Consider the following 25852-nt stretch of genomic DNA (forward strand, 5'->3'; position numbering starts at 1 on the left):
ACTATGCATTTTACATCATTTTGGACCATTATTATTACTAGTTAGATGGTTATTTTTTATTATTTATCACAGACTTAAGTCTGCACATTTAATTCTTCTGGAAATGTTTGTCCTGTAAAATCATATTCTATAAATCAGAGGAGCAGATTCAGAAAACTTTTTAATAATGTTTCGTTAATGATATTTGTTCGCAAAAAGTACTGACGAACAGTTCACTAATTACTTTACAAAAAGGACATGAACACTGTATTGATAAATTAAAGCACCCTTGTTTATATATTGTGTTTTTGTGTATTTATGTATTTATTTATATTATGTAATATGCAATATTTTACAGGGAGGAAAAGTCCTACTACACACTGAAGGCCCAGGCTGTTGACATCTACACAGGCCTCCCTCTGGAGCCACAGTCTGAGTTCATCATCAAGGTGCAGGACATCAACGACAATGAGCCACGATTTCCTGACTGTCCCTACAGCGCCAGTGTCCCCGAGATGTCTCCAACAGGTAGGACAGCAAGAGGTTGAGACAAGAGGACAAGAGCTCTCACTAAGCGTACATGAAGCCACTAACCCTTTCACGCATAGTGGTCATTACAGTGGACACTAATGCATCATCCCATACACTGCCACCCACTGGCCAGCCATTGTTAAGTGCAACACGAATTTCTGAAAATCAAGATGGCTGCCGGAGGGCCAGAAACACTGAGCAGCTCAGGGATATCTTGCCAGTCCTTCTATAGCAGGAGACCCCTGCAGGTGAATAAAATTTGGTAACATCAAGTAAAAACTGAGGAGTAAGACAGTTGTTAAAATCTCCAAGTATTGATTTTATATTCGGAGAAAATGACGATTAATCATCTGTCCACTAAATTGGACATCATGCATCGCTGACTGTATTTCAAATACAATTAATACTATCACTGGGAGTTTGTTTTTGAAAATACTTCATCTCCAGTAACTTTTTTGACTTTATTGTTGCAATATTTTCACAATATTTTTCATGAATATATAAATAAATAAAGCTCAATTAAAAGTCAGACTAAAAAGAAGGTTTTGAATTTGCGTTTAAAAATATCAACATACTGTGCTGTTCCAGAGGCTTGGACCATAGTAATAAAATGATGCCTCACCGTGGATTTTTGTTCGGAATAATTAAAAGGGCCACTACTGGAAGATCTGAGGGTTTGAGAGGGCTCATAGGCTAAAAGCAAATCTGATAAATAGATAGGACCAAGACCATTAACAGCTTTATAAACCAGTATTAGAATTCTGAAGCAAACAGGTAGATAGTGCAGAGACTTTAAAATTGGTGTACTGTGTGCTCTCTTTCTGGTCCGAGTCCATACGCGTGCAGCAGAGTTTTGCAGTAATTGTAATTGAGCTGTGTTCTTTTTAGGGAGACCAGAAAGTAGTGCATTGCAATAGTCAATCCTGCAGGTAATAAAGGTGTTCATTAATGTCTCTGTATTGGCTTGAGAGAGAGAAACGGTCACACTCTGGCAATGTTCTTCAGATGATAAAAGGCATTCTCACATTCTTCTAATGTGAGGTTTTAAATGAAGCTCTGAATCAAAGATAACTCCTAGATTTTTTTTGTGCTTGTTAGCAGGTGTTTTAATGGCAGTGCTCGCAGTTTCTGATTGAGTTTGTCTCTCTGAGCTTCAGAACCATAAACCAAGACTTCAGTTTTGTCCTGGTTGAGCAGTAGGAAATTCTCTACCATCCATATCTTGATATCTGAAATGCAGTTAAAAGGGCATCTACTGGCCCTGAGTCATCAGGAGACACAGCCATGTAAAGATGTGTGTCATCAGCATAACTATGAAAATTAATGCAATACCTCTTGATGACATCTCTAAGTGGCAGCATATAACGATTAAAAAGTGCAGGACCTAAAATTGAACCTTGAGGAACACCACAAGTCATTTTATAGCTTTTAGATGAACATTCCTCCATGCTTACAAATAATTCTCTTTCGGTAAGATAGAATTTGAACCAATTAAAACCAGTACCAGAGAGGCCAATCAGATGGTGAAGTTTACCTAAAAGAATCCAGTGATACACTCTATCAAACGCTGGGGTTAAGTCAGGTAGTACCAATACAGAAAGTGTTTTTTCATATATCCATATAAGACCTGAGGTCATCTATAACCTTGGCTAGTGCTGTCTCAGTGCTATGATTGGACCTAAATCCAGATTGGTATTTTTCAAAAAATATTATGGGAGCTCATGAAATCATTTAGTGGATTTAAAACAAGCCTGAGTCTATGATATAAGCATTAATATATATCAACATCAACTATTGTCTATATAAAGATATAGAGGAGTAATGTCTACCTGAGTCTATGATATCAGCATTAATATATATCATCATCAACTATTGTCTATGTAAAGATATAGAGGGGTTATGCCTACCTGAGCAGAGAATGAAGTTGCTCTCCCTCTGTGTGTGTGTTGTGTTGGGGATGCAGGTTGAAGCTGGACTGCTTATCAGCACATATTAAAGGTTTGTGCCAGTATTTATTATGTTTGATTAACGCTAACGGGCAACGGTGTTTATAAACTGCAGCTCAGAAAAGATCACGTGTGTCATGCCTTCATGTGCACGTTCATATGCGCGTGCAGAAAATGAAACTTCGAGCAACAGCTTCTGTGCAGACCAATCCCCACAATATACTGGTGTGATAAGATAAGATAAGATGAACCTTTATTAAGGTGTGGAAAGGGGGCACTGGTGTTGGTGAGTGGGGGACCCAGGCTGTCCTGCTGAGCTCATGGGGGTTGGTTGGTCAAACCTGTTGAAAAACAGTTTTAGCTCATTTGCATGTTCCTGGGTCCCCTCAACACCATGTATGCCTCCTTAATGTTGGCATACAGCAGGTCCAGGGTCTTATTGTGTCTCGTGTTATAGGTCACATACTGGTTGAAGTTCGACAAACTTCAAAATATCCGTTGGCGACGATGAATGCACTGGGGTGCCTTGTCTGTAATCCCGCGACGGTGGAGTGGATGACGTCACTCGCTTGCGCCGCCACAGCACTCGATGGGATGTAAACAGTAACTGCAATGGCGTGTGAGAACTCTCGAGGGATATAATACGGCCTCAAACTCACAGCCAGCAGCTCCATGTCCGGGGTACAGATGCGCTCCTTTACAGTGATGTGTCTGGGATTACACCATCTGGAGTTTACAAAGACAGCAAGAGCTCAGCCTTTCTTCTACCGGTCTGTTTGTCTCTGTCAGCTCGCACCACCGTGAAGCCCTCCGGTTCCATTAAGCAGTCTGGTATAATCGCATTTAGGCATGTCTACGTAAAGCACAACATACTGGACTCTCGGTATTCCCGTTGGTCTTTCACCAGGGCTGATAGCTCGTCCGTCTTGTTGGCCAGTGATCTCACATTCCCAATGATTACTGAACGCAGGACGGGTTTAAATCTCCTCCTCTTCTCCCTCCTTTCCCTCGAGATTGCGCCGGCTCTCATTCCCCGTCTGTGTGGCCGTAACTCGGCAGGTAAATCCTTCGGTGGGTCTACTACTCGGTCCCAATGGGCGAGGAGCGCTTCAAGCGAATACACTGTCCGTTGGCCGCCGATCATGCCCGCTGGTCTGGCTAACTAAATAAGACGGCTGTGAAAAAGGAAACCATTTACACATAGTGTGCAGTATACTATCACTAACAAAAACTAAGCGCAGTAGAAAGTTAGAAGTCACGAAAAAGTAGCAAAAAAAAGACAAAGAAAGTAGAAACACGGAGAGCTGCTAAGACAGGCTGCCACTCGCGGCAGCGACTAGCAACCAATGGCGCTCCTCGTAGGCGCACATCGTTTTAAAACAAGACAATGATGATATAGTCTCTCAGTCAAGGTTTAGTTACGACTCCGGACTAAAGCGAGATGGAAAACAATGGATTGACATGGACTACTGATTAAGTATTGAATTCATTAGCTGGGTATACTGGGCAATATGGATGCTCATCTCAAAGTAAATAATAACCATCAAGAATGGGCCTGATGCTGCTGATAAAATTCATAATAGTATCGTTATCTATAATTTACAGGTGCTTCAGTTTGTCAGGAGATGCTGGATCATCAGCCAGTACAAGCACAGACTTTGCACAATATTATTAGTTATTTGTAATCAATGGAAGTTCTTCACCATATGGTTGCCTTGTGCATCATATCTTTTTGGTTGTCATATCCCTATCTACATTCGGACATCTTACACATGAAGATAAGTGAGATTCAGCTCCAATGAGAACATGACACTAAAATATGCATCAAAGTTAGATCAAGCAAAAGGCCCTGAGAAGGAATGTGGTTGAAGTGGCAACACGTTACAATGAGGGGGGGCCCAAACCAAATCCTGCTTAGGGCCCCCAAACGTCTAGGGCCGGCCCTACCAGAGGGTCGCAAAAGCATTAAGCCTGGGACACACCAGGAACGTGATTCACGTGTCGGGTGTTCACACCAGCTGTGTTTTAGCTGCGTGTCTGCTGCTGCTGCTGTCAGCCCTTTCTTTCTAAATAGAGTTTGCCTTCTAATGACCATTTCATTTCATTATAAATATAATTTATATTTATTTTAGACAGAGAAAGGTTCAGAAACGTGTTGAAATTTGTAAATAATAGTAATAATCCACAATTAAAACTCCGTACTATATTCATTCATGGAGCTCTGCAAGTCACTGCATGTTCTAGAACACTGTCGCCACATATTTCAGAATAAAAGCCTTGTGTTAAAAAATGAAGGAATTCTGTCTACAGAAAAAACACTTGAGGGCTTTTATTTTGAAATGAAAAACTGTAGTAATGTTGCTGGTATAATGTCAATATACAGTCAATAGATCACCTTCACTGTCCGTGACATATTCTACAGATAGAGACATTGAAACTGTAGTAATGTTACTGATATGATGTTAATATACTGTCAATAGATTACTTTCACTCTCTGTTGTTGCTGTGAGACCTCTATTCTCTAGAAGAGACGCAGCTGAGACACGTGTCTCACGCGGGCAGTGTGGCTGCTCTAACCTGTTAACACGGATGCCAAAATAAAAAACAACAGGTAACGCAGCCGCGACGCACTGCTCACGTTCCTGGTGTGTCCCAGGCTTTAGAATCCATCCTCAGGGGACCTTGAATACAATATATGTCGGTATTGGTTGAGATATCCTACTTTGGCATGTGTTGGATGGACTGAGGAGATGACATCATCGTCCTTGGGGATCAACACTAGAGGGAAAAGTTCATTTGTTGTTGTTATTGTATTTTTTAATTTATTTATTTTTTATATCAAGAGGATTATATATGTGTTCATGTGAGAAACATTAAGTTCATTATTTAAGTTATAGAAACCATATGTGTTTACTTCTGCAAAAGTGAACAATGAAAAAAACAAATTCAAAAATTGAAGTGCACAAAATTTGGAAACCAGATCATTAATTTGTACATTTTGAAATGTTTAAAGAAATGTTTGCCTGTAACCAACTGTCCTCCTTGGGAGTGTTTCAAAGTGGAAGGAGCTGAAATGATTTTGGTTCATTGGAGGAAACTAAACAACTGATATTCATATACAGAATTTTATTTTCTAAGGTTTTTGGTTCAGCTTGGACATATTATGTTGTATCTGCTGCACACACACACACACACACACACACACACACACACACACACTAAACCAGAATTACTGGCCCATCTGTCAGCTAAATGCCATTACTGAGAGGTAATTTAACAGTCAAGGTCTTTAGGCTTTAAGCTCTTAATGCTTCAGCTGAGGCCTAAAGTGCTCTAAGAGAACACAAGTGTGACCCCAGTATGTCTCTGTTGCAGTGAAATACAGCAGCAAACATATAGAAGATTAGTTATGGTAGCAAATAGCACAAGTATCCATATGATAAAAACATAATCCTATCTATGAGGAACGGACTGCTAAGAATAGCCATGTTTTCTCTTTTCTTTTTTTTTAATTCTCTTTTTATTGAGATAGACGAAAACATTATTTTATCATCTCCTATACATTTCTTTTCTTTTTCAAAATAACCCTAATAGTTAACAATGAGGAATATAAAATAAAATAACTGATTTCAAGATGCTATTCCTCAATCACATATACATACCCATCCGTATGTATGCTGCTCTCCATATTTACCTTTTTATATACAAATATCTGGACATATATTTTCCTATATTTTCATATTCACATATGCATATACACATATATATACTTACACGCACCTACCCATATACTTCAACATACATGCCTGCACATACCTATCTTTATCCTTCCACACATTTTCAATCAGCCTTTTAAATTAACTAAAGAAAAAGGAAAACACAAAGAAAGAAAATGAAAAAGTAGAATAGAAATTCTACAAATGTTTCCAGTATAACAAGTAAAAGGACATTACAATATCTGTAGCGGTGAACCAAGGGGTTCTCACATTTGCATATACTGTTATATAAAGTCTAATCTGATTGGCGATATAAACTGGGGAAAAAAAGTTAGTAAACTTGTGTTTGGTCAATTATTTCTCTGTTGTTACAATGCTAATGGGCATTGTATTTTACATCGTTGGAAAGCCTGTTTATTTACCTTCACAATGATGCATTTGTGGGATGAGCAGCACAGTTGATTATGTGGGTAGCGCCCAAGAAAAATGTTCCAAAATGCTCTGCCAATGGTAAACAGTGTATTCTCATAAGGCTACCAGGAAGCCTGCAATGACTGCCCTTCACCGTCAGGCCCATTTGCGCTGGTGTCGACAACACAGACAATGGAACCTGAACATGTGGGGGAATGTCATGTTCAGTGATGAGTCCAGGTTCTGTCTGCCAAAGTTGGATGGCAGGGGTCAAAGTATGGAGACGACGCGGAGAACGCTATGCTGATTGTTGCACCGATGGAGTAACAGCTTTTGGTGGGGGCAGTGTCATGGTGTGGGGGGGCGGCATCTCCCTCACTGGCAAAACAAGGCTTGTCATCATTGAAGGCCATCTCAATGCAGTGAGATATCGGGATGAGATTCTGCAGCCAGTGGCGATCCCATATCTCCACAATCTGGAACCTAACTTCATCCTCCAAGATGACAACGCTCGCCCCCACAGAGCCAGGGTTATCACAGACTACCTTCACAATGTGGGAGTAGAGAGAATGGAACGGCCAGACCTCAACCCAATTCAACACTTGTGGGATCAGCTTGGGCGTGCTGTACGTGTTAGAGTGACCAACACAACCACGCTGGCTGACCTGCAACCAATCCTGGTTGAGGAATGGAACGCCATTCCACTGCAACGTGTGACCAGGTTGGTGACCAGCATGAGGAGGAGGTGCCAGGCTGTTGTGGCTGCGTATGGATCTTCCACCGCCACTGAGGTGTACGGTGTATTAAATGAATAAAGTGTAGCCAATATGTCTTGTTTGTTCCTTGTTACTGACAGAGAGTTCAATCATCCAATCCACCAAACAACTCAAAACAAGAGTCAATACCAACAGGAGAATACACTGTTTACCATTGGCAGCGCATTTTGGCAATTTTTTCTTGGGCGCTACCCACATAATCAGCTGTGCTGCTCATCCCACAAATGCATCATTGTGAAGGTGAATGGCCTGCTAGATATTTTAGAAATGCTACTGTGTCGACCTTACAGGCCTCTTTTGTTAGTGAGAAAATCATTAAATGGCGGCTGTGGCTCAGAGGGTAGAGCAGGTCGTCCACCAATCGGAAGGTTGGTGGTTCGATCCCCTGATGTCGATGTGTCCTTGAGCAAGACACTTAACCCCAAGCTGAGGTGGTTCGGGCAGATGCCCGAACCACCTCAGCTGGCTCCTTTCAACACAAAGGAGCAGCGGCTCTACTCCGAGTCCCTCACGGATGACTGAGCTTCTCACCCTATCTCTAAGGGAGATGCCAGCCACCCTCCTGAAAAAAAACATTTCTTCCGTTTGTACCTGCGATGTAGTTCTTTGGGTCATGACCCAGCCCTCATGACCATAGGTGAGAGTAGGAACGAAGATTGACTGGTAGATCGAGAGAGCAATACTGCCCCCCCCGCTGCTCCGATTCTCCAGCCAATCTCACGTTCCATTGTTCCCTCACTCGCCAACAAGACGCCGAGGTACTTGAACTCCTTCACTTGGGGTAAGGACTCATTCCCTACCCGGAGTAGGCAAAAAAAAAAGTCTTACACTCGAATGTGAAAGCAAACCAATACTGAGAGTCTGGGTCTACTAGGACACTGCGAAATGCATTGGCCAAATCATCACAAGTTTCCTGCTGGAACTTGTGAGAGTATGGTGTGTGGGTTCAGCACTATGGGTGCTTGTGCATGTACTGCTGCAGATCTTGGTTGATTTTCTGGCCTTATCGTTTCAACGGGAAAGATAGGGCATCTTACTGGTGAGAGTGCACATGGGATGATGACTCCTGCCTTTATTAAATACTGGTGTTATCCCTGCTACTGCCTCTGCTTTGAGAGGATATTGTGCCTGACATGGACGATACGTGCTTTTAGGTGTCACATGGAGAGGTTCAGCCCCTTTAACTAATTATCGTTAGCCTTTGCGGCACTTCCCAGAACTCTGGCAAATCAATGGTTAACTGAGAAAAATTTGCCCAATCCTTATGTTTAAATGAATCAACTTGTGCTAAAAGCACGATCCGTTTTCCCACCAAAGTGCTCTGAAATGGACATGTCTATGTGAATATTTACTTCCTTCTCCCTGATCCTCCCATGTACAATCCTGTGAACACTGAGTGACCCAGGGTCCCAAATCTCTCCATTGTACATAATGTGTTCTGGCTAGAGATACATGTGCTGATGAATTATGTACCTTAAAGAATTTGGTTACCGAGGGGGTCGGCACAACCGTCAATGCCCACATTTTATTATCCAATGCACCCAGTCGTTAGTTATGAAATCATTTACTTTCCCTTCCTTTAAATTCTGTCTGCTCCCTCAATAACTGTGGCTCATCCTCTGTGTAGGATCTGTTACAGTCTCTTGCCCAGTGGTCAGGGTCTCCTCCTCCATCTCCAGCATCCGTCCTCCCAAGGGCCTGCACTGCGTGATCCTGTGCTCGAAGGGGGTTGGGGGGACCACCGCGTCCTCTGCCTCCCTCCGTTTGTTCCATTCAGAGCTTGGAGCAGTGCCATCTGGAGCCTGTCATTCAGTTGAGTTTTAGCTTGCTATGTCTTTTTCTCTGAGACTCTCAGATTTTGTTCAGCGTGGATGGCGTGATCTTCCTCTATCCCAGCCTGCACAATGTTTGCATAACTGCTGGCTGATTTGCTCATCCATACTTTCCAGGAAACAGTTCGTTAGTAGTTGTTCATATGGGGAGTCAGTCTGAATGAATGGTCTGCCACCATTTCACCAGGCTGCTGTTTGGAGTCGTTTATCTCTCCCCATCTCATGGGAGCAGGGAAAGTTGTTTTAATTCCCTCATAGAGGTTCTCTACCTGTCCGCGATATCCAGCACCAGCTGCACCCCAGTTATAACGCATGTCTTCCTCCAGGCCAGTCTCCTTGTACTCTCCTCCCTTTCAGTTTCATGCTCTGAAGTATAAGATTGGGTATAGTACGTCTCCCGGAGCTGCCGCATGCTTCCCCGGGAATGTGGTACACTGAAGTTCTGATCGGATCTTGCACATTATGCCTTTAAAGCCAAATTTAGCGAGATATAAACCTGATGATGATGTCATCAGTTCATGCAACAGAAATCCAGCAGTCCCCCTGTGCTCTGTGCACAATGGTGCATGATATCATATGGAATTACAATGAGCCACACAGTAACCAAATTTGCAGTTCTAAACAACGCTGCAGTAGGCGACAATAAATACTACAGGAATGGAGTCAATAGAGTTGTTACATTCAGCTGTGTATACATTGAGCAAGTGACAAGGCTACTGCCAAGAGCCTTGGCAGAAGGAAACATCTTTCAAAGCTGTGCAAGGCCCTTTTAACTCATCTATGAAAGTAGATAATTTTTTACAAACATGATACATTTTTACCAATATGTTTATGATTGTGTCAGTCATGATTAGTCATGATTCTACTCTTTCATGTCAATATGGTTAAGGCACGTCTACCTATAAAATGGTTCAAAGGCTTCAGGTGCTACTTTTGCCAGAAAAGTTGGAGAGAACTTCTTTCACTCCTTGTACTAACTGTGCTAGACCAGGGGTCAGCAACCTGCAGCTCTGGAGCCACATGAAGCTCTTTAACCCCTCTCCAGTGGCTCCATGTGGATTTAAAAAAAAAAAAAAAAAGAATTAGTGGAAAGGAAAAGTAACTGTTTTTTGTTTACATTTTCATTTTTTTTTATCATTGTTGTAGGTCTATGGTACAAGGGTACAACGGAGTATTAGGGCCACATTGAGGAAAAAAATAGATCTGAGATTTCGAGAATCAAGTCATAATATTTCTAGAATAAAGGATAAAGTCATAATATTATAAAGTAGTAATTTTACGTGTTATTTTATTTTTTTCTCGTAAAGTTATGACTTTATTCTCGTAACATTATGACTTTTTTCTCGTTATATTCTGACTTTATTCTGTAAATCTCAGATGTTTTTTCCCTCAATGTGGCCCTAATACAGTACATTTGCTCTTTGGCCCTCACTGCATTAGACTTATATACTATATACTTACACTATAAACTGTGTTACCTTCATCACAATGATCAGATGTGTTCGTAAAACACGGTATTATTACACACTCTGCCAAGCCGACAGCAGCTGTGCATGTGAACATGATGAAAAGCAGAGTCTGAATCTCATATTTCAAAACAGCAATAATCTTAGATGGAAGAAAATAACCTTCGGTTTTCTCATGAAAACAACATATTCATTTTGTTATCTCGAAAAAAAGTTTCTTGTGATCTTGATTTTTAATACAAAGACAAAGATGTAGTGTTCTGTTGAGAAGGGAAACACATGATGACATAACCTGTGTATATGTGTGTGTGTGTGTTTGTTCAGGAACCTATGTGACACAGGTGACTGCCACAGATGCCGATGACCCCACATATGGCAACAGCGCACGTATCATCTACAGCATCCTTCATGGCCAGCCATACTTCTCTGTGGACCCCAAGACAGGTGAGATGACATTTATGTTGTCACCATTACAACTATATATATATATATAGACCATGGATGTATTAAGAGACCAATGTTATGTGTCCTGCTCAGAGGACGCCTTGTTGTGATTAAAATGAGCTTGTAGCTCGTTGTCTACCTCACTACGATAAGAAAGATCCCTCGTTGGTGTTTTAACAACATTTCGTTTATGAGTTATTGATCCGGGAAGTTCAAATCTGTCAATATTTCTCCAACTTTAGTGAACTAATTTAGTTCAGTTCTGCATAACTCTTCCACGATGAAAAAGTGAATAAACTCTTCGTCTGTAGAACGGTGTTGAACATGTTTACCAGTATTATTTTGGCCCGTGGTACACACATTCACCAGGGTGTTAATTATCTCCTCATTAGGATTGCTGATACTAGATTTCGTGCTGACTCGCTCATAGTGACACACACGTCTAGCAGCACCAAGATCTGTACGGATAATGACCTAAAACACAAGACGGCAGCAGCGCCGTGATGACGTCAGATTTCATTCCATATTCTCAGAGTTTCATTCCATATATTCATGATTTCATTCCATATATTCAGGATATCATTCCATATTCTCACATTTCACATTATATATATAATAATTTCCTGAACGGCATGCCATTATATATATACTGTATATATATATATATATATATATATATATTTATATATATTAGGGATGGAACGGTTCACGTAAAAAGTCTGAACCGTTCGGTTCAATAGTCACGGTTCTGGTCGTGTATGAATTGTTCGCTTCATTTGAAATAGGTTATGAGGCCGATTGTGTATTTTTTCATGTAGAGTTAGGCTTCTGTTTATTGTCACACTACAAATGGGGAACAGCCTCACAGTTTTCAGTCAAAAGGGCATGCGCAGAAAAAAAGACTTCAAATAAAATTATTGGGGGAAAAAAAATCCTCAGTTGGCACGGATAAAGCGGCGAGTGCGGCTGTCAGTCAGTTTTGGAAATGGCGAGTGGACACGATAAAGTCCAGTTAGAGGATCCACCAGCGTCGTTTCTCTCTGCTGTATGGGAGCATTACGGATTTAGTGTTACCATGAAAATGACGGAAAGAAAGTGTTGGATAAAACGGCGACTGTGTGTAAGCACTGTGCAACACATGTGGTGATGCTAGCGGCAACACTACAAATATGATGAATCATTTACAAAGACATCACCCCGGCTTGTCTGTCGTTAGCACAAGGAGGAGAGAGTCGGGTAGGAAAGAGCAACTGCTTCTCCCCGCAGCATTTAAACAGCCTCTACATGCAGACTCAGACAGGGCAAAAAACACAACTACATCATCGGGGAGGTTTATAGTGAACGATATGCAGCCTTATGCAGTCGTGGAGGATGCTGGATTTCAGCATATGATTAACGTACTTGAGCCCCGCTATAATATTCCCTTCCGCCGACACTTAAGCAACACAGTAATTCCCGAACTTTATGTAGACACGACTAGGAATTGAGAAAGAATTGTCCAACACAGCCTACGTAGCTCTTACTACAGACGGATGGACATCCAGGGCGACTAAAAGTTACTTAACTGTGACTGCCCACCACATCACTTCAGAGTGGGAAATAGAAAAATCATGTTTTACAGACGCTCCCCTTTATGGGAGCCACACAAGTGAGCATCTCTCTGATGCACTGACACAAGCAGTGACATATTGGAAACTAGAGAGGGACAACAGCACAATCCCTGTCATCAAAGACAATGCAAGAAACATTGTGAATGCAGTCAATGAAACAACTGGATTGGGGCCACAGATTGGGTGCTTTGCACATACTGTTAATCTTGCAGCCAAGAAGGCAGTTTCACTAAACCAGGTATCCCGTCTCCTGGGGGAGGGTGAGGAAGGTGGTAACCCTTTTCCATCGCAGCACAACGGCCGCTCATGCCCTGAAAACCAAGCAGGAGATGCTGGAATTGCCAGTTCACAAACTACAACATGATGTAACAACGCATTGGAACACCATCTATGACATGTTGGAGCTTTATGTGGAACAGCAGGCTGCCATCTATACTGCCCTGATGGACAAGAATGTCAAGAAGAATGCCAAGGACATTACCGTCTTGACTGACGGTGAGGTAAAACTGGCAGAGAACCTCCTTAAGATTCTTAAACCTCTGAAGACTGCGATGACCCTCATGAGCACAGAGACATTCCCCTCTGTGTCAATGATCATCCCTCTGCAGAAAATGATATTGAAATCCATGGCATCTGATGAGGACAGCTCCACCATCAAAGATGTAAAGGCAGTCATAACTAAAAACTTGGAAGGCAGATACACATACCCTAATCTCCAGGTTCAAGTCCCTGCCTTACCTGGAGGAAGCCTCTCATCTGAAAATATACAGTGATCTCACCAAAGAGATGATGGAAATTGAAAAGCAGGTATTGTTTTATTTATTGTGATTTTTTTTTTTTTTTTTTACAGAAGTAAATTTGATATAATCTTAATCATCATTACCATCACTGTTCTCTTTATCAAAGACAGCATATTTGTGCCTTTGCATTCTCATTTTTCCCACTGCCCTGTAGAGATTAGTATATGTTTTGTTTCTTTACTGCCATGAATGTTTTTTTGTTTTAATATTATATTTGTGATTTATTCTGCAGGGTCAGCCCAGTGAAGCCCAGGTGGCCACTTCATCCTCAGCAGACCAAGAGGCATCAGAGACATCACCTCCTCCCCAGAAACAATCTGCCATGGCAGAGCTATTTGGAGAGCTTTTTACAACAGAGGAGACCACCACACCTCTGTCCAGCATCATACAGGAGGAAATGGCCACATACAAGGCCACAGGCTGCATTCCTGTGGATGCAGATCCACTTGCCTGGTGGAAAAACAATGAGCATAAGTATCCTCATGTTGCCAAGCTGGCACCACGTTACCTTGCTGTCCCGGGTACATCTGTGCCAAGTGAGGGAGTTTTCTCTACAGCAGGAGACATTAGTCACTGCGAGTAGATCTCGTCTTGCAGCTGAGAATGTGGACAAACTCATCTTCTTGCACAAGAACATGAAAATAGAATGAACAGAGCAGTGTTGATTAAAAAAAGGTATAGTGCTGGCTGACCTATGCTGCACTTTATGTTGATGGCCTTATCCTCTGTGTTTTTTTAATTATGTTTGAAATATCAGGGAATAGAAAGACATATGTTACTGTTATCTAAAAAAAGGTCTAGTGCTGGCTCACCTATGCTGCACTTTATGTTGATGGTCTGAGCCTACAATTTTTTTTTAATTTCTTATTTCTTTTTAATTAACACGGTGGCACTTTTTTTTTGATAAGAGGTCCAGCCTTAAGATTTGACAATGAAGAAGTGTTTTGTTCCTTATGTTAGCATACTTTTGTTAAGGCAAACCTTTGTTGACTTATTTTGCCAAATAAATGAAAAGCATGTTGAAATTGGAAATTGACCTCCTTGCTGTACCATAAATGTACCGAACCAAACCGAAAACCATGTGAACTGTGATATGAACCGAACCGTGGATTTTATGAACCGTTCCACCCCTAATATATATATATATATATATATATATATACAGTATATCTGTTACTCTGTGAACCCCACAGCTCACACTCCCAGCTGTCTAGAAAGCATGATATTCAACCGGTCATGACACAGTGAGTGGATCTGCACCTGAACACTAAAACAAGCCCTGAAAGGGACATAAAGATTTTCAGTTTGTTTTACAGAGATCTCCACCGAGCTATAATTACTCTGAACATAGAGAATCATGTTCCATTTTCACCCTGCGGAGCAGCATGCGTCACCCTCCTGCCCCCTTATAAGTACATACTGCATCAAAGATTAAAGGTGTAAGAACAGGCCAGGTTACAGTTAGGAGGTTAAAGTGTTGACATTATATCACAGACGTCTATATATTGTAGGGATGCACGATACAACTTTTTCAGTCCCAATACCGTTAGCGATACCTGGGCTTTGGGTATCGGCCGATACCGAGTACCGGTCCGCGCTGGGGTTTGTCCCGGCTGAATTTGTGATCATACAAGTTGTTTTCTCGTTTCTGCCACTTTGGATTTAATCCAATAAACAATCCAAACGTACACCAGCCGTACAGTCCCCGGTTAGTGGTAGTAAACACAATATAGACTAACACCACACGTGAAGATTATAAGATAGCAGTGTTATTTTGACCAGCTCTCAGAGTTTAAGCAGTTTGGTTGATTTGTCGTATTCTTGCCCTGCTGCTTCTTTGGAGCATGTGGCTACATCTTACTAATTGCGCCTTTTAAGACATGAAACAAAGTTGGTTTTACTGGTGAAAATTGCAGAAGAATGTTGGAAGCCATCAGTAACTGTGACAAGTTTCCTTTTTCAGTGATGAAAATATCAGTGCACTTGGACAATGCCATGTTGACCGAGTCTTAATAGGCGGGCAGAGAGTGGCTAGAATCAAACATTTGCAGGAATCCAAATAAAAAGAGTGGAAAAGAAGGCATCCCAAAAAGGTCAGCAGAAAGCCATTCTGGGAAGGAAGAAGTGATTTTTGTATATGCTCAATTTGTGCACAAATCCACGCAGAAAGAGTCAATTGGAAGAGAAAAGGGCTTGAACTAGCAGCTAGAATGAGTTCCAAGCTTCTCTGCACTGACCTGTTCCCTTCCTTTTTACTGTCCTAATCAAACATTTGACACCGAACTTGCAGTGTGTGCTGTTGGGTTACCAGTGAAATACCCCATCCTGTAACTGTCTTCAGATCACCTCAGAACAACTAACTAACAAATCAAATTGACATAGACAAGGTAGAAACATCACTGTGCCTCAGAAAAATGTCACCAGAGGTGGGTCGAGCAGCCAAAAAGTATCCTCAAGTGAAAGTACTGTCGCTTTGTAAAAACAAGTACTCAAGTAGAAATACAAGTAAAATACCCACTTGAGTTAGAGTACAAAAGTGTTTACTGCAAAACAACTTGAGTCGGGAGTAACTTCAGTAAAAGAACAAATGCTGTCTCTTTCTCACTCCTTTTATTTGATTCGGATACGAACGCCATCATTTCAGTCACAGATGGTCTTCCTCAGGTAAAGAAGTGAACATATCATCTCCTGCTTAGATAATCTGCTACACCAGGACAATATTTCCCAGTCTATATCTATACTTTATTAATGAATTAATGCATCCCAGGAAGTTAGGTTTAAGCAACACAAGCACTTAAGTTAGGATTGGGAAACGGTCGTGGTTGACGTTAATGTCAATGACTACCGACTCACGTTACTCATGGGGCTGATGATACCAACGAGTCACGTTACTCATGGGGTTGATGATACCAACAAGTCATGTTACTCATGGGTTTGATTGTTTCACCCCTCCCTCTCGCCCTGCCAGACTTTCTATTAATACGTCACTTGCTCAGATTGTCCAATAACGCCACGGGTGGGTTTACATTAGAGTTAGTTGAAAGCCCAGTTCATCACATACTGTCGCCTCTGTGCGTCGGTTTCCGATGCCAGGGGCGCTGCCCAATCTGCAGTATTTGACGAGTCGGAGTGAGACCGGGTTGTCTAATACCTCCACTGGCTCCTTTCAACTCAGAGCTCCTCACCCTGGCTCTAAGGTTGAGCACAGCCACCCTGACTTCAAAATTATATTTTACTAATGAAAATGTAATTTCATACTGGGAGCCAGGTCTGAGAAACTAATTTATTTGAGTGAACCTGACATAAATGCGAATAGATTTAAGTTCAATACACTAAAAGTCAAATTATTTTGATAATATTTTATTAAAATCTTCTGTAAGATCTTTTTTTTGCCCTACCATTCAACCCAGCATTTTAAGTTACAATGACTTAATATTCCAGTTTAATTTTAAGCTCTTTCTCATTCATTTAAAGGTACAGTGTGTAGGATTTGGCGTCATCTAGTGGTGTGGTTGCATATTGCAACCAACTGAGTACCCCTCCGATCACTCCTCCCTTTCCAAGACAGTTTAACTGTGGGTGTGGTTTAATCGATTGACAGTGGCCGGCAACACAAGCAAACAACCCCACAAGTCATCAGATATCTCCTGGCTGGTACAAAGAAATACATGACATTACCTTTTCCCAACTTAGTCGCGCCTACTTCAAACCACTGAGAAGAGCACAGACAAAACCAAATATACAGAAAATCTTTCATGTGAAATAATGAAATTTGTTCTAACTTTAGCAGAAAAAAAGTGTTTTCATGTTCAACCTCATTGCTCTTAGCAAGAAGCTGATTGGAAAAAAAGTTTTCAGGGCCTTTAAGCTCACCGTAGCAAATGGTGTGGAAAAACACCCAGCTGGGTTCCTGCTGTAACAATGTGCAGGTAAATACTGATAAGAGGGCAGTAATATGTTCAGGCCATTGTCATGGTGCCACACCAGAATGAATGAAATCCATGTAAACATTCCAGTCTACTGTATGTCTGTCAATCTCTCTATATGGAAGGCTAAATCATCATTATCATCATCATGAGTACTCTTTTCAACCCCTCCTCCTCTAGGAGTGATCAGGACAGCTCTAGCCAACATGGACCGTGAGGTGAAAGGGGAGTACCAGGTTCTTCTCCAGGCCAAGGACATGGGAGGTCAGCTGGGGGGTCTGGCCTCCACCACCACCATCAACATAACCCTCAGCGATGTCAACGACAACCCACCGCGCTTCACTAAGAGTAAGAAAGACTCAACAAGGATGTGTGATTGGTTGATTGTTTGGATGGATGAATGAGTCATTGATTTGTTTGATTTTAAGACAAATGAAAAAAAATAAGTCTCCATCTTCAACCTCTTATCCGGGGTCGGGTCGCGGGGGCAACAGCTCCAGCAGGGGACCCCAATCTTCCCTTTCCAAGGCCACATTAACCAGCTCTGACTGGGGGATCCCGAGGCGTTCCCAGGCCAGTGTGGAGATATAATCTCTCCACCTAGTCCTGGGTCTTCCCCATGGCCTCCTCCCAGCTGGTCGTGCCTGGAACACCTCCCTAGGGAGGCGCCCAGAGTGCATCCTTACTAGATGCCCGAAACACCTCAGCCGGCTCCTTTCAACGCAAAGGAGAAGCGGCTCTACTCCGAGTCCCTCATGGATGACTGAGCTTCTCACCCTATCTCTAAGGGAGACGCCAGCCACCCTCCTGAAGGCGTATGACCGGGTCCCACGGAAGATACTGTGGGGGGGTGCTGCAGGAGTATGGGGTGAGGGGGGCACTTCTTAGGGCCATCAAATCTCTGTACGCCCAAAGCGAGAGCTGTGTTCTGGTTTTTGGCAGTATGTCGGACTTGTTTCCGGTGGGGGTTGGCATCCGCCAGGTCTGCGCTTTGTCACCAATCCTGTTCGTGATATTCATGGACAGGATATCGAGGCGTAGTCGGGGGGAGGAGGGTTTGCAGTTTGGTGTGCTGAGGATCTCATCGCTGCTTTTTGCAGATGATGTGGTCCTGTTGGTATCATCGGTCTGTGACCTCCAGCACTCATTGGATCGGTTCGCAGCCGAGTGTGAAACCGGTGGATGCCTACTCCGGGTAGGGAATGAGTCCTTACCCCAAGTGAAGGAGTTCAAGTACCTCGAGGTCTTGTTCGTGAGTGAGGGGACTATGGAACGTGAGATTGGCCGGAGAATCGGAGCAGCGGGGGGGCGGTATTGCATTCGCTTTACCGCATCGTTGTGACGAAACGAGAGCTGAGCCGGAAGGCAAAGCTCTCAATCTACCGGTCAATCTTCGTTCCTACTCTCACCTATGGTCATGGTCATGGTCATGGTCAGTCTACATTTTCTGTCTTAAATTGCACTTAAAGGGACTATTTGTAACTTTTTTAAGCGTATAAATGTAGCAGGTCGCCACACATGCGCATATTCGCATATGCGCGCTCGCGTGTGGCTGGAGCCTCGTCTCCGCTGCCTGCTCTCCTTCACTCAGAATGCGCGCGCGTCCTTGCTGTCTCGCTCCACCTCTAGACGTGAACGCGCGCTCACTCCACACTGCAGAAGAGTTAGTTTAACTCTGAGAATATCTAGTGAATGCACAGGAGACGTTTGTGCAGAAATAACTGCTGCAGCTCCTCCAGACCAACAGAGGTTTCCCGCGTCTTGTGAAGTGACGGAGCTCTTCAGAGAGTTACGTTACCCTCTCGTTACCGACCGGGTGCCGGTGTCTCCTCTGCTCTCTCCGGCTGCGGGCGGAGAGAGCAGGGAGACACGCTGCAGAGCCCCGCTGCCTCAGCCTGCGTTGAGGCAGGAAAAGCCAACACTAGGATCAGATCTAAATCCTGTTCATGGAGAGACCTTCGTCTGGTCAGCTAACATTACTGCCAAGCAGCTGAAATATAGAGTGATATTGTGCTTTTAGCTGACGTGTGTCGCCTCACTGTTTTGAGCGATGCTCGTTCAGGTATATTTAGAGCGAGCAAGCGCGAGCCCGACGCTGACTTTCGTAGATTTCACGGCCACAGGTGTCGCTGAAGCAGAAGCATTTCTGAATGTTACAAATAGTCCCTTTAATTCGCTTACCTCTCCTCTGTCATCCTCTCAGGTATTTTCCATCTGCGGGTGCCAGAGTCAGCGTCCGTTGGCTCTGCAGTGGGTCGGATTCGAGCCCATGATCTGGATGCTGGCAGCAATGCAGATGTGAATTATGCCATTGTTCCAGGAGATGAGGGCAAAATGTTTGACATCATCTCTGATGGCCAAAGTCAAGAGGGAGTTGTAGTCTTGAAAAAGGTATTCACTCGTCATCAGCTGCACATTAGCTGCTTTTGAAACAAAGACATACTCTATACTGTACTGCACTAGCTTGATATGGCTGGCGTGAACTAATTGAGGTTCATGCCAGCAGACATGGGCGGTTTTAGGGTGTAATAATCTGAACCATAATGTGTAAATTCAGCATAACGTAGATAATTTGTCAGTTTGAATAAGTGCGTCTTCAGCTGTTTTTTAAAGGGGTCAACAGAGGCCACAGATTGATTGTCTACAGGAAGAGCATTCCACAGTGTCAGAGCCACAATTTCAAAGGCAATGTCACCTTTAGTTTTCAGTTGAGCTCTAGGGACAACCAGTAAGCCTTGGTCAGAAGACCTAAATGACCCTTACCTAACCATGCAAAACTCTACATGTGGTCTACTCTACATGATATAAAGGCCTGAATTATCATCTCTGGCTCAAGATGTGAAACAGCAGATTTGAGTTTAGCAATATGTCTTAGATGGAATACATGTACGGGTCAGCGATTTGAAATGTTGATCAAAGTGCATAGACTGGTCTAATATAACTTTTCAAGATAAGACTGTACAGCGGAGAAGAGGGGCCCAATACACTGAGTAACCTTGGAAGCTATGCTGTCTGAAGCAATGATAAGGACCTGAGTCTTATCAGGGTTTAGCTGCAAAAAGTTGTTAGCCATCCAGTCCTTAATGGCAGTTAAACAATGTGCAAAACAGTCAGTTTGTCAGTCTCATCAGTCTTAAAAGAGACATACAGCTTGATATCATCAGCGTAACAGTGATACAAGATACCTTTAAATTTGCTAATAATATGACATAATGGAAGAATATACAAAGCAAATAATATAGGACCCAAGACAGAACCCTGAGACACAACGCAGGAAAAAGCATCATTTTCAGACATGTAGAGCCCGGGACACACCAGGAACGTCAGGAGCGCATGGCAACTGTGTTATCTTTTGCGCGTCTCAGCAGCGTCTCTTCTAGAGAATAGAGGTCTCGCCTATGTTTGCCGCTTGCCGCGTGTCTCACAGCAATAACAGACAGTGAAAGTGATCTATTGACAGTATATTGACATCATATAAGCTACATTACTACAGTTTCGAAAAAATATAAATGATATTCATAATGAAATTTAATGGCCATTAAAAGGCAAACTCTATGTGGAAAGAAAGTGCCAAAAGCAGCAGCTGCAGCAGCAGAAACGCAGCTGACATGCAGCTGGTGTGAACACCCAACGCGTGTATCACGCAGCCGCCACGCGCTCCTGACGTTCCCTGTGTGTCCCAAGCGTAAGGACCAAGCGACACAGAAAAACTCCTCTCTGAGAGATAGGAGGGGAACCACTCCAGCGTGCTCCCAGAGACACCCACCCATCGCTTAAGCCTTTTAGTCAGGATGCTGTGGTCTACAGTATCATTGTGTCTGCTGTGTCATGGAATTTGAAGAAAATACGTTTCCTTCCAAACGTAATTGAAAATGCAGTTTAGTTGTATGGGAATGAAAATTTAGGAGACAGGGCTGCACTGCTCTACCCTGCTAAACATGTCCAGCCTTGTCGCACAGCAGTTCCTGAAATAGTCACAACATTTAATGTTTTGTGTACAAGACACAAATTTCACATTTTTGTTATGATCAGCACAAAATCAATTCTTATGTAATACACGTAATTGTGAACCAGGGAGTATAAAGAGCGGCGAACGCCGCATAGGGATACATTTGTGTCTATGTACACAAATCAAATAGATTACATTTTGTGACTATTTCACGAACTGAACTGTGTTGATATGTCACCAAATGTCTGCAGAGCTATTGCTTAAAGGACCAGCGTGTAACAATTAGGGTGATCTATTGGGAGAAATTGAGTATAATATACATTTTTCTTTAGTGTGTAATCGTTGTGTTTTCGTTACCTTAGAATGAGCAGTTTATATCTCCATTGGGAGCAGGTCCTTTTTTCACGGAGCCGGCTGCCATGTTTCTACAGTAGCCCAGAATGACTTGGGCTGGAGTCGTTAACATTACTCGCTCTGGAGTTAACAACCATCACTTCACTCAGCCGCCGGGACACAATACAAGAAAAACACAGGAAACATTTGTTGGTCTGGAGGAGCTGCAGCATTTATTTCCACTGAACATTCACTGATATTCTCAGAGCTTAACTAACTGTCTTCTGTTCCGCTGCTCATATCCCCTGACTGACCTTGCTTCACCACTCACTTCCCATGTACACACGCTCTACACACTGACTCTGCTATTCTCCAAATGACCTACGCTACCTACTTACAACTGCTGGCTCTGGAAAGGGCCATTCACGTTTTTGCGTCCACCACAGTAGTTGTGCTACACGCTCCTCTGGCACACAGAGGAGGTTGCAATCGGTTGCAATCTGCAACCTCACCACGACATGTCACGGTACCCTACACACTGTTCCTTTAAAGGGTAATTCTGACTGCAAAATAGCAAGTTTCTGTAAAAAAAAATATTATTTTAATTCCTCCAGATCAGATACATGTTAACTAACTATATTATTCCATGATCTTTGATCTTTGATGATGAAGTTTGAAGCCAAGGCAAATTTTGCAAACACTAGCATCTTGCTAGTGATCTAAGAGTGGGAGGAATGTACTGATTTAGCTGGGATCCCAATCATTCTTCCTCTTAACCTTCCATTAAAGCAAGCTGTTCGATTAGATAATGCCTTGTACACTGGTGCATGCAAAACACACTCTCATGCACAGCCACTGGATTCCACTGGTGATATAAGATCGGTGGTATATTGGAAGAATGGGGAAAGAAGAAATGAAGGTGTAGAGGGAAGCAGAAGGAACGAAAGAGAAAAGGGTGGAGACAGAGAAAAGAATTAATTTTAATTCATACTAATGTGATAATATTTTTATTAATTTAATTGGGATTTCTTTTTTTTTTCAAGCATAAACTTGAACATGTCTTGCTCCGGGAGGACCACAACATCTAGTTTCACTGATTTTAACGCTTCAGAACAGGAAATCAGTTCTCAGAATATACAGCTCTTCCAAAAGGAGTCATCTGAGCTTTGACCACCTCCACACTCACATTCACACATACACACACACACACACAGGAAAACCCAGTGGAACACGCAGCGCACATGTCACATCCCATCAAGCAGTTTAACATCAGAGGGCTGTGGAGGCTTTTATTTCAGACTGTCCTCTAAATCAGAACAGACCCGACAGCTACTTTCTGAGCACGCTACTTTTACAGCTACGTCTCTTATTTTTGAAATGAGAAGCCATAAATCTCCGTCTCTCCGTGCTGACATCCCCAGAGTGGGAAACTGAGTACAAGTGTTTAAAGATAGTGTTTTGTCTGAATGCAGGATACCGTGAGAGGTCTGACTAGGTTCAGGGATGAGCAAGGGTAAAAAGGTAGGTTGCGGTTATTGTGAAAAGTGGGGAAAAAAATCTATATTGTCAATAAATGTATACTTTATGCATATTTTTCAATAAAATGTTATTTATAAAATAGGCATACATAGTACCTGTAGAAAATAGTGCAGTAATAGACAAGAATATGCATATATTGAATCAATATAATATAATAGCTGAAAGAAATGTATTAGCTATGTGTCTAATGTGATCATTTTTTAAAATTTTGTGGAAGTACAATTTCAAGCTGATTAATGGTAAATGGACTCTAGTCCTCCGACCACTCAAAGCGCTTTACACTACATGTCAGCATTCACCCATTCACACACACATTCACACACTGATGGCTGAGGCTGCCATGCAAGGAGCCAACATGCCCATCAGGATCTAATCTAAATACTCATTCAGCCTTCAGGAGCTGTTTGGGGTTCAGTGTCTTGCTCAAGGACACTTTGACATGTGGACTGGAGGACGTATTACAGATCCTCTAAAAACGTGCACACTGGAGGGTGTACTAATACTACTTGTATACATTGCAATATGCCATGTGGATTCCATACAAGATGTCCGATGTGTGTTTCTACCTGTTCTGGGTGGAAGTCTAACAGCCCAGACACACCAGGAACGTCAGGAGTGCGTGGCGGCTGCGTTACCTGTTATTTTTTATTTCGGCGTCCGTGTTAACAGGTTAGAGCAGCCACACTGCCCGCGTGAGACGCGCGTCTCAGCTGCCTCTTTTTTAGAGAATAGAGGTCTCGCCTATTTTTGACGCGTGCCACACGCGTCTCACAGCAACAACAGACAGTGAAAGTGATCTATTGACGCTATTAACATCATATCTGCTACATTAGTACAGTTTACATGTCTCTATCTGTAGAATATGTTACGGAGATGAAAAAAAGTAAAGACTTATTTTTAAATCAACACTTCCTGCTTTCAATTCAAAATAAAAGCCCTCAAGCATTTTTTCTGTGGACAGAATTCCTTCATTTGTTAACACAAAGCTTTAATTCTGAAATATGTGCCGGACAGTATTCTAGAACATGCAGTGACTTGGAGAGCTCCATGAATGAATATGGTACGGAGTTTTAATTGTGGATTATTACTATTATTTACAAATTACCACACGTTTCTTAACCTTTCTTGGTCTAAAATAAATATAAATTATATTTATAATGAAATGAAATGGCCATTAAAAGGCAAACTCTATGTAGAAAGAAAGGGCTGACAGCAGCAGCTGCAGCAGCAGAAACGCAGCTGACACGCAGCTGAAATGCAGCTGAAATGCAGCTGGTGTGAACACCCGACGCATGTATCACGCAGCTACCACGCCACACAGCCGCCAAGCGCTCCTGAAGTTCCTGGTGTATCCGGGCTGTTAGTGCTGTTGTATTTGTGTGTCTCAGGCGGCAGGAATTGACAGATATATATATATATATATATATATATTTTTTTTTTTATTGATTCATGAATTTGTTTAATTGAATTTGTGCTCATTCAAAGACAATGTAATGAAATGCTTTAAAACTGCTCAGTCATCCTTTTTTATAATGAAGAGGTCTTTGTTTCCCCGGCACAACAGTCATAACAGCAAAAAGACAATAAACAAAAACATAGGTATCGGAAAATTGTTATGTTAAAACATCGGTATGGTATCGGCCCAGGCGATGCATCCCTATTAAGATCAATGTCATTGTGTAATACAGTGCTCAGTGACCTAATGACACAAAGGACAAGTGAATGAAATCAGGTAGTGTTCTCAAATGGTAATGATTGATATCCATTCACTTTTTGTCATAATTAATAGAAAACCACTCGTAATTGTGAGATACAGATCTTGCAATTACAAAGATCTTATAATTAGTAGATTCAAATTACAAATAATCTTTTAATTATTACCTCCGCCAAGGCCAAAGGTCTAGCAAGGAGGTAATGTTTTCACCGGCGTTGGTTTGTTGGTTTGTTGCTAGGTTTGTTGGTAAGTTGGTTTGTTGGTTGGTTGGTTTGTTGGTTTGTTGGTTGGTTGGTTTGTTGGTTGGTTGGTTTATTGGTTGGTTGGTTTGTTGGTTTGTTGGTTTGTTGGTTGGTTGGATTTTTGGTTTGTTGGTTGGATTGTTGGATTGTTGGTTTGTTGGTTGGTTTGTTTGTTGGTTGGTTGGTTGGTTGGTTGGTTGGTTGGTTTGTTTGTTGGTTTGTTGGTTGGTTTGTTTGTTTGTTGGTAGGTTTGTCGGTTTGTCCGTTTGGACGATAACTCAAAAAGTCTGTGATGGATTTGAATTAAACTTTTTTGTTAGACAATAAGTCTCAATTATGTCCGAATGTTTTATACTGTTTTTATTTTTATATTGTAAAATAGGCGTTGGTGTAATGGATACCAAACTTGTGACCTTAGTGATGCTGAGTGAATAAACCCTTAGATGATGGTTCTATGAATGTCATTTACAATCTCCACAGGTTGTCCGGTAAGAACATGAATATGATGACGATGTATCAATTAGTCCAGGTCACACACACTCTCTTTGAGATACCACTCATTTATTGATTGAAGATGATTTTTAAATCCTTTTGTGAATATTGTGGATAGTGGTTACTAAATACAGAAAATAAAATAG

General features: G+C 42.1%; 1 protein-coding gene across 1 annotated transcript in view; it reads left to right on the forward strand.

Annotated features, from left to right (window-relative positions):
- cdh12a (cadherin 12a) overlaps nucleotides 1-25852 on the forward strand; it is a 56872-nt gene that overhangs the window by 14602 nt on the left and 16418 nt on the right. The window contains exons 4-7 of the mRNA XM_074652364.1: nucleotides 338-507; nucleotides 10982-11101; nucleotides 17618-17785; nucleotides 19641-19828. Of these exons, the coding sequence (XP_074508465.1) occupies nucleotides 338-507; nucleotides 10982-11101; nucleotides 17618-17785; nucleotides 19641-19828 (646 nt within the window). The remainder of the gene's footprint in view (nucleotides 1-337; nucleotides 508-10981; nucleotides 11102-17617; nucleotides 17786-19640; nucleotides 19829-25852) is intronic.

The sequence above is a fragment of the Sebastes fasciatus genome, chromosome 11, assembly GCF_043250625.1.
Source record: "Sebastes fasciatus isolate fSebFas1 chromosome 11, fSebFas1.pri, whole genome shotgun sequence".
In the NCBI taxonomy this organism is placed as follows: domain Eukaryota; kingdom Metazoa; phylum Chordata; class Actinopteri; order Perciformes; family Sebastidae; genus Sebastes; species Sebastes fasciatus.